The sequence below is a fragment of the Arachis hypogaea genome, chromosome 14, assembly GCF_003086295.3.
Source record: "Arachis hypogaea cultivar Tifrunner chromosome 14, arahy.Tifrunner.gnm2.J5K5, whole genome shotgun sequence".
NCBI lineage: Eukaryota > Viridiplantae > Streptophyta > Magnoliopsida > Fabales > Fabaceae > Arachis > Arachis hypogaea.
Genome location: NC_092049.1, coordinates 35,509,684 through 35,520,012, shown reverse-complemented (window position 1 = coordinate 35,520,012; position 10,329 = coordinate 35,509,684). Strand labels below are relative to the sequence as shown.

The 10,329-nt window shown below is 37.4% G+C and overlaps 1 protein-coding gene across 2 annotated transcripts; it reads right to left on the bottom strand.

Annotated features, from left to right (window-relative positions):
- Nucleotides 1–102: 102 nt before the first annotated feature.
- LOC112741956 (exocyst complex component EXO84C) lies at nt 103–5,003 on the bottom strand. 2 transcript variants are annotated; one of them, XR_011870862.1, is made up of 7 exons: nt 4,717–4,952; nt 4,492–4,586; nt 3,240–4,284; nt 2,255–2,776; nt 1,685–1,944; nt 663–1,020; nt 103–585 (listed from the first exon to the last, which is right to left on the bottom strand). XR_011870862.1 is itself a non-coding variant. In XM_025791151.3 (7 exons), exons 1-7 carry the CDS (start codon nt 4,810–4,812, stop codon nt 333–335), a joined length of 2,337 nt encoding a protein of 778 aa, XP_025646936.1. In that variant the 5' UTR covers nt 4,813–5,003; the 3' UTR covers nt 103–332. The 2 variants fall into 2 exon arrangements, 1 of the variants encoding a protein (XP_025646936.1); XM_025791151.3 differs by having other exon boundaries at nt 663–799; nt 1,756–1,944; nt 4,717–5,003.
- Nucleotides 5,004–10,329: the final 5,326 nt, after the last annotated feature.

Here is a 10,329-nt window from a genome sequence, read left to right as displayed (position 1 = left end):
GCAAATGAAAATTATTATAACTATATCTTCCTCTTCTTATCTGTCACTAATACTATGGTCGGGTTGCTTTAAACCTGTGTTTGTGATGGATAATTGGAGATATTTCTAAGAAAATAGTGGAGTACCTCCCTTACTCCCACAACCCAATTCACCTTTTCAAAAATATACAGATAGATATAGTTAGTGATGCAGGTTTTTGAGCATGCCTAACTCTCTTACAACACAATTGATGGTTTCTACCGGTTAACACCATAAGCTACAATTTTGAAACTGCAAATGGATAAGTAGGGCCAAGTACATGTTTCTCAAAATTTCATGCCTACCTGAAAAATTCAGTTATCTTGATCTGACAAGTTAGAGGGGCTGTCAAGTTCTGCCATGCTAGCAGAAGCAGAAGCAAAAGACTCTGTAGATTCCATTGTAGAAAGCGACGAAACAGTATCTGAATCTGAGACAACTTCATGAACAATGATGTGATCTTCATCATCAATATCAGACGCCTCTGATTCCGATACCCCAAGCAAGAGCTTGTTTATTGCGGACTTTGCAGTTTCGACAAACCATTCATCCTCAGGAAGAGCACTTCTGGTAAATGACAAACTGTTGATATCAGAATCTAAGGAAATGAACAATATAAAAATGATAGCCAGAGAGATGAATACCTTTGTGGCTGAATACCCCGAGCTGAGAAGGTTGTGATGGCACGAGTCATAATAGCTGAAGCTATCTGATGGACATGTCGAGATGGATATCCGGCGAAGCGGGCAATTTCAACAGTAAAGTGCATATCAAGAATTAACTGCCACAAAAGCAACCTAAGGCTAAGAGGAGGGCAAACAAAGTAGCCTACCCATAAAATTTTTCCAAAAATAATATTCGCCACTACTCTCAAATGGGAACTAGAGCCAAATATTACATATTCTTTATTATAGAGAGTAGGCTTATATCATATACTACAGACAAGACAAATGAAATGGAGTTGTTCATAGTTTCAATTAGCGTTAAGTACGATTTTGGTCCCTAAGGTATACGCCGAAAATTTTTTCGTCCCAAACCTTTTTTTGCATACAAAATCGTCCCTAAGATTTAACTTGGTTTTAAAATCATCCTTTCTTTAGGGACCAAAACTGTATGGAAGTGGCGACGGAAGCGGAGGTAGAGGCGGATCGTGGACAGCTTTTTCTTCTTCCCTTCCCCCTTCTTCTTCTTTCCTTCCCCCTTCGCAGGAGCAGAAACACTCTCTTTCTCTTCTTTTTTCTTTTTTTTTTTATTTTATAATTTTTTTTATTATGAGTAACTTGGTCCAAAATTTTAATATTTAAGTAAAAAGAACGATTTTAAAACTTGGTTTTAAACCTTAGAAACGATTTTGTATGCAAAAAAAGGTTGGAGACAAAAATTTTCAGCCTATACCTTAGGGACCAAAATCGTACTTAACCCTTTCAATTACAACTGAAATAAGCATTTCAGATGAAATCAAAGACATTGATAACCACAACAATCACTTATGGAAAATGTAATGCTATTTGTAACAAAATCTGATGATAACCATAAAACTAAGACCTACTTACAGTGATCAATTGGGAGTCATGACTTTTCAGTAACTCATATCGGTTTTTCAATGTTGAAAAATGCATTTTATCATCTAAAACACCATATTAAATCTCCGACAGCATTTTGACACTACAGTATTCATATTTCCTGTAACATGAGATAACATGAAATTATTAGCACATTATGCATGTAAATAAGTACCTGCTGCAAACCAAGTGGTTGCAAGGGAGCTGAATTATCTTCTAATACACCCCAGAACTCTTGCTCATCAGACAACCACATAACAACAGTCTCGGTCAACCTAGCAAGCAAAATTTTCTGTATTTTCTCTTTCCCAAGCAATACATCTCCAGCCACAGTTGCTAATTGCTGCAGCTTTGCAAACAATGCCTGCAAATATAACTACACATCAGTACTGTAAAACAACACAAGAATTATATTACATATAATACATATAGAGACAGATGACTGATGCATGCACACACTTCTGAAATTAAATAAATATCAGAATGAAAGAAATAAATCAATTAATAATGGCTACAGATACATTCTGGAACTCATGCAATCAAGTATCTGTAGTTAATATTGCCATAAGGGAAAGATGGAAGCAAAGAGGTATTATCCACACAGCAGATAAGAAAAAGAAACTAGAAAACACAAGACAAGTTCAGCAGCAGAAACAGAAGAATAGGATAATGACCTGAAATGGAAGTGAAGGCAATGGGCCAGAATCGTAAAGATCATCTCTGTTATCACTCAAGTAAATATGTGCATTCAACCGTGTTTTTCCCTCTCTTGAATAGATGAAAGTCAAAACGTATTGTCGACAGAAGTGATCTCGAAGCTTGTCAAAAGAATGCTGAAGATGTTTCTTCCACTCCTTTAATTCCACACTAGTATTTGTGTTGAGCACGACATTCTCTGAAGGTTCACTGTTTGATTCCTTACTATCACTTTTCCGCATCCATGTTGACAATACAGCATTTGGTAACAGTTCATCCAATATGATAAACGCTACCCCTAATATTGCAAGTTGTTCAGAGTCTGTCTCAGCTCTGAAAGGCACAGCCTCTTTCAGCTCAGGAAGATTGTCATCGTCAGATGGACCAGGCAAAGCTTTGATAAGAGCATCCATGTATTTATCAAATAGTTGTAAAATTCTGCTAAGTACATTTGCTCCAAAGTGCAAACTAGCCATTGGTGTTAGCTGTTCCAATATCTCCTGTAAATTGCACCATAAGTACACCATTTATGTTACAGCAGAACGAAGCAAATTCAAGCAAATGAACTTAGGGGAGGGAATTTATGTAGTACTCAACTACTCATGGATGCAGGAAGGCACATAAAAGTCAACATGCCAAGATAGCTACAAAACTATTCACATATGTTGCATGACATGCACTTGTAAAACCTTCATTTTTCGTTGCAAGTTTTGAAGACTTGGGATATCAAATGCCTATGCCGCTAAATAACAGCATAATTGTTTCCAGTCAGAGACATAGGATGGGGAAATGGAAAAGGAAAAATGGGGAAACTAAAGCAAAGGCTATTCATAACAACTTTAATTTTTTCTTATCCATCCTACAACCGTTAAATGATTCCGCCATGTAAAAGAGAAAGCATAGGCCATATATTAATAATTTTCCATTTACTAATAGATATATCATGTCGTTAAGTGTACTTACTTCAACAATGCGCATAAAACGCATTCCACTCTCAACAAGCATGCTACTAGATGATGTTGCTATAGCAGAAAGTGAAGATGCAAATTGTGGCGACAATGGGAAGCATTCCGTAGATTCAGCCATGTCAAGAACTAGTCTTCTAGCGCGTCTAAAGTTTGATTCTAAAACTTCTTCAAAAGAAGGACGAAGTAGTACCAACAGCAATTTAGACATTTTCAATCCTAGTGACTCCAAGATTGAGCAGTAGTTTAGACTAGCCTGTATACATATGCTAACAGCACGTAAGGCATAAACAGTATCCGCAGATGGTGCATTCTCTTTCACCAATCGTACAAAATATTCAATTTCCCACTCTGCCCACTGAACAATTCTGTTGGTATAAACAGGATTATCTCCAAAAATCAAAGCAGATTCCTTTGTTGCCAGGGAAACTACAGAAAATACAACCTTAGATAATGTAGAAGGAAATGTTGCAGGACACAGAGAACTTGACGGAAGCAAAGCTTCGATTCTCTTTTGGAGGTGAGCCCCAAAAAAATTCAGCAGTTGTTGATGTGCAGTAGGACCTTTTCCAAGTTTTATTAAACCATTTAAGGCCTTCTTCAGCTCAGGGAAACTAACTGAAGGTTGTTCAGTGATTCCAATAAGCTGTTCTTCAAGCATTGCCTTTCTTTCCAATAAATCAGACTTGCACGAGGAAATTTCATCCAGTGAGCTATTCCCTGAGCCTTTCAGATCTGCAGAATTTCTTTCTTCGGCATCTAACGCATCCAACGCTTCTTCAAACTTATGCTCGGCCAGAAGAACATCAAGGTTTTCTAAGAATGTTGTTTTCCGGTCAGTTCCCTCGCATGGTAACGGCTTAATAATTTCAGATATTTCAGGTTCAGATTGAATTTCAGCAGGATCAGGGCTTGACTTATTCCACTCTTCCAATTCACGGCAGACACCTGTCATTAAGTCCTGTACAAGTATACCTTGAGCTGAGATATGCTTTTGCAGCTCAATCAATTCATGCTTCACTTCTACAGCCTCCTCAGATATCCTAAAAAATCAATAACAAAGGGAAAAATGTCTTATACCCCATAAAGTATGCATGTTGCTACTCAATTAAAGCACTACACACACACACACATAAATATATAGAAAAACTGGCAATCCTTACTGGTCAATTTCTTGGAATTTGATAGCACATAAATATTACCAGATTAATGGATTAGGAATGAAGAATAGATATTATTTTTATGTTTACCTTAAGAAAGCCAAGAACTTGGAGTGCATATTGCCACATAAGTTCTCCACAGCATCCTTCAAATCTAAGAGCTCACAGCAAAGTTTTCGAATCCCCTGGTCATATCATCCAAACACAAGAATTAGAGCATAGAAAGGGTTCGTTCAGTGAAATTGAAAAGAGGAGAGAGAGAGAGAGAGAGAGAGAGAGAGAGAGAGAGAGAGAGAATGAAGGAATGGAAGGTACCTTTTCGGTGTGAGACTGATAAAGAGAATCGACCTTGGATTGGGGGATGATGCTCTCAATGGAAGGGAAATCATCTTCTTCCTCGCTGCTCTCCATTACTAACTTCACTTCTCAGCTCACTCAACACTGAAACAAAGATCCTCAACCGTTTCGGCTTTGGACCTCAAACGAAACGGAAAAGACCTCCTCCTTATAAATTTTCATTCTTTTATGAAAAGAATTTACAAATTTTTTAGCCCCTATTCAATTGCCTTTTTCTAAAGTACTTTTAAGAAAGTACACTTTTTAGCTCCTAGTTTTTATTATAAATTAAGATGATAAATACTTTCCTATTTTTTTTTTCAAAGATAATACAGGTATTTTATTCAATAAAAAATAAATATAATATTCAAAAATAAAAAAAATAGAAAATTTTTTTTAAATATTTACAAACAGATAAAATTGTAAAAAAAAATAATATAAAAAAATAAATAAGAAATAAATCTTAAAATACTATACATAAGGCAAAATAGATAGTTACTGGTTCAACTTAGACGATATTGCTAGCACTTTTTTACGGAGGCTTCTGTACATACTCAAAGACTCGCCGACACCTCTCCTTCCAAATATTCCAAGCTATAATCAAAACCAGTCGAGCTCTTTGAGGACTTGTCCGTTAAAGTTCAGTTTGTAACACCGAATCCCTCCACCAATCGAAGAACAAGCAACATCTATGGTCTGGAATGAGGTAAGTCAAAGGACTCTTCTTCCACACTAGATTAGTGTCTCCACATAAAAATAGACAGTGCATAAGTGATTTTGGAGCTGACTTGCAGATTGGACAAGTTGCTGGAGTGGATGGGAACCGCTGGTGAATGAGAAAAAGAACATGAAGCTTACCATGGGGGATTTTTCACACAAAGAGCAAAATATTGTGAGAGATTTTCAGCTTCCATAAATGGCTCCAAACTGGCCTCTGTTGCATGGAGTTCGAACAAAATTCAATGGAGGTATGATAAAATTGGTAAGCAATCCTGTACCCTGATACAACATCATGTGTTTTTGCTCTATTCATTACCCATTGAATTTTGTCTTCAACTTCTCCTGGGATTATGGAGAGGATTCGCTGAACAATTTCTGGAGGGAAAAGGTTTGAGATTAATACTTATTTTCACTATTTATTTGACAAAAGCAGGTCTTTCACCCATAACAAATGGTAACAATCTGATAGTACTGCCGCAAATGGTGGAACAGTGAAGGGGTAAGGAGGAGGGAGCCATGGTTCACTGAAAATTTGGATATCACCAGAACTTACTTTCCAACTAATTCCTTTCTCAATAACTCGCCTCCCTTCAAGAATACTTTGTCAACCCCAAGAAGATAAGGTTCCTACTTCTGCTATAAGGATAGAATTAAATATGAAATATTTACCTTTAAGTATTCTAGAAAGAAGAGCGTTAAGTTGAGTCACGATTTTTCAGCACTGTTTATCCAAAAGAGCCAGGTTTTGAGCCTTGAGATATTCGAAACCAAGCCTGCCTTCTTTCTCAGACTTAGTCATCTTATCCCAACTAATCCACACCATTCGCCTTTCAGAACCTTGCTGCCCCCACCAAAACTGGGTTAGAATACTATGAATTTTATTTAGCAAGCTTTTCGAAAGTTTAAAACATGACAATGTATATATTGGTATGGCTTCACCAACTGCTCGGAGTAATACCTGTCTTCCTCCATTAGATAACAAGTACCTTTTTCATCTTTGTGTCCTTTTGAGAATCTTATCTTTGATTGAGTTGAAGGTGGCTTTCTTAGAGCGGTTAATAAGGAAAGGTAGACCAAAATATTTATTCTGTGCACCTATGTGAGAATTATTCAACTGGGCTGCTAAGGAGGTTCTAATCAGCTCTGGAGTGTTATTACTGAAAATAAGACCGATTTATTAAGATTAACTCTTTGTCCATTGAAACTCTCATAAGATTCCAATAATTCTAGAATAAAGGCACAACTATTTTTCAAGACTTTACCGAATAGAATAGAATCATAAGCAAATAGCAAGTGATTTATAGTTGGCCATCTTCTATTTATCTGCTTTGTGTAGCAAGAAGGAAAGTCTTTCTGCACATAATAAGAAAAAAAAAAGGAGGTAGAGGATCACCTTGACAGATGCCTTTATTTGGTTTAAAGAGATCACAAGGTTGACCTTCCACAATAACAAAGTAAGAAACAGTTGTCAACAATTCACGAATCCAGTCAATGAATCTCAATTCAAAGCCTATCTTCTCCATAATAAACCATAGAAAATGCCACTTCACCCTGTCGTAAGCTTTACTCATATCAATCTTGAATGTTATTTCCTATTCCAAGCCTCGCTTCTTTTATTTAAGGTAGTGTATACATTCGTGTGCTATAAGAATGTTATCAGAAATAAGTCTATTTTTCAAGAATGCACTTTGAGTAGGACTAATTACCTTATTTATACACCCTTGAAGTCTGTGGACTAGTACTTTCGAAATGATTCTGTAGACAACAGAGGACAAACTGATGGACCTTATCTGAGTCATATCGCTCACATCTGGGACCTTTAGCACTAGACAGATATTGGTGTGGTTAAATCTTTTCAAAATTCTACCTCCAGCAAAAAAATTCCACGCAACCCAAAATAATCTTCTCTCACCATATCTAAATAGAATTGGAAGAATTTAGTCGTTATACCATCCTCTCCTGGTGCACATTGAGGGTGGATACTAAAAGTAGCTCTTTTTACCTCCTCTATAGAAACAGGTCTTCTGAGCCTACAGTTCATGTTAGCTGTAACCTTAGACTCAACATCTATGAAAAAAGGCCCAAGATCTTTCTGATTAGAAGATGTGAAAATACTCTTAAAGTAGTCTTCATCCACCTTAGTAATATTAGTATTGGTTGTTACCATATCCCCATTATCCCTCCGCATATGTTCTTTAGCCATTTAATTCTAGATTTGTCTTTCCAATACAGTTTCTCGTCCAAATATGCTTTTTTAAGCCGTTGTTCAAGCTCAAGTAATTCAATGTCTCTCACAATGCCTGATGCTCGTTTTGTTCTAGAAGAGCAGTAACTTATACAATCTCCTTTTTAGAATTAGTAGAGCTATTCTTTTGCCAGAGAACCAATCGGTGTCTAACCAATTTAAGCTTATAAAATAATTTGAACATCACTAAACCTTCAATATATGAGTTCCAAACCTCGCTGATGAAATTACGAATTTGTTTTTCACTACATGGTGCACAAATTGTGAATCACACTTTTCACAACTCGTACCACTGACCAGCAAGTGCACTGGGTCGTCCAAGTAATACCTCACGTGAGTAAGGGTCGAATCCCACGGAGATTGTTGGTTTGAAGCAATCTATGGTTACCTTGTAAATCTTAGTCAGGAAGTCAATTATGTTTATCAGTTGAATTGCAAATAAACAATAGAGCATGGATTAAAGGTTACTTGTTATGCAGTAGTGGAGAATATGTTGGAGTTTTGGAGATGCTTTGTCTTCTGAATCTCTGCTTTCTTCTGTCTTCTTGTTCACGCACGCACATCCTCCTATGGCAAGCTGTGTGTTGGTGGATCATCGTTGTCAATGGCTACCTTCCATCCTTCCAGTGAAAACTACGCTCACGCGCTCTGTCACAGCACGGCTAATCACCGGTTGGTTCTCGATCCGGTTGGAATAGGATTTACTATCCTTTTGCGTCTGTCACTAACGCCCAGCCTTCAGGAGTTTGAAGCTCGTCACAGTCATTCAATCCTTGAATCCTACTCGGAATACCACAGACAAGGTTTAGACTTTCCGGATTCTCATGAATGCCGCCATCAGTTCTAGCTTATACCACGGAGATTCTGATTAAGGAATCTAAGAGATACTCATTCAATCGGATATAGAACGGAGGTGGTTGTCAGGCACACGTTCGTGGTTTGAGGAAGGTGATGAATATCACAGATCATCACCTTCATCACAGTTAAGCGCGAATGAACATCTTAGATAGGAACAAGCGTGTTTGAATAGAAAACAGAAATACTTGCATTAATTCATCGAGACACAGCAGAGCTCCTCACCCCCAACAATGGGGTTTAGAGACTCATGCCGTCAGAGAATACAAAGTTTAGATCTAAAAATGTCATGAGATACCAAATAAGTCTCTAAAAGTTGTTTAAATACTAAACTAGTAGCCTAGGGTTACAAAATATGAGTAGACTATGATGGATGATGCAGAGATCCACTTCTGGGGCCCACTTGGTGTGTGCTGGGCTGAGACTTAAGCAATTCACGTGCAGAGGCCATTTGTGGAGTTGAACGCCAGTTTTTATGCCAGTTTGGGCGTTCAACTCCAGCTTTTGATCCTTTTCTGGCGCTGGACGCCAGAATTGGGCAGAGAACTGGCGTTGAACGCCAGTTTACATCATATATCCTTGTGCAAAGTATGGACTATTATATATTGCTGGAAAGCCCTGGATGTCTACTTTCCAACGCAATTGGAAGCATGCCATTTCGAGTTCTGTAGCTCCAGAAAATCCACTTTGAGTGCAGGGAGGTCAGAATCCAACAGCATCAGCAGTCCTTTTTCAGCCTGAATCAGATTTTTGCTCAGCTCCTTCAATTTCAGCCAGAAAATTACCTGAAATTACAGAAAAACACACAACTCATAGTAAAGTCCAGAAATATGAATTTTTCCTAAAAACTAATGGAAATAAACTAAAAACTAACTAAAACATACTCAAAACTATATGAAATTAACCCCAAAAAGCGTATAAAATATCCGCTCATCACAACACCAAACTTAAACTGTTGCTTGTCCTCAAGCAACTTAGACAAATAAAATAGAAGACTAATAAGTTGAGAAGCAATAATATCTCAGAGTTTTTGAGTGAAGCTCAGATTCTAATTAGATGAGCAGGACTAGTAGCTTTTTGCTTCTGAACAGTTTTGGCATCTCACTTTATCCATTGAAGCTCAGAGTGATTGGCATCTATAGGAACTTAGAATTCAGATAGTGTTATTGAGTATCCTATTTCAGTATGATGATTCTTGAACACAGCTATTTTATGAGTCTTGGCCGTGGCCCTAAGCACTTTGTTTTCCAGTGTTACCATCGGATACATAAATGCCACAGACACATAATTGGGTGAACCTTTTAGATTGTGACTCAACTTTGCTAAAGTCCCCAATTAGAGGTGTCCAGAGTTCTTAAGCACACTCTTCTTTTTGCTTTGGACCTTGACTTTAACCGTTCAGTCTCAAGTTTTCACTTGACACCTTCACGCCACAAGCACATGGTTAGGGACAGCTTGGTTTAGCCGCTTAGACCAGGATTTTATTCCTTTAGGCCCTCCTATCCACTGATGCTCAAAGCCTTGGGATCCTTTTTATTTGCCCTTGCCTTTTGGTTTTAAGAGCTTTTGGCTTTTTCTGCTTGCTTTTTTTTTTTTTGCAAGCTTTATTCTTTGCTGCTTTTTCTTGCTTCAAGAATCATTTTTATGATTTTTCAGATTATCAATAACATGTCTCATGTTCATAATTCTTTCAAGAGCCAACATATTTAACAGTCTTAAACAACAAATTCAAAAGACGTATGCACTGTTCAAGCATTCATTCAGAAGATAGA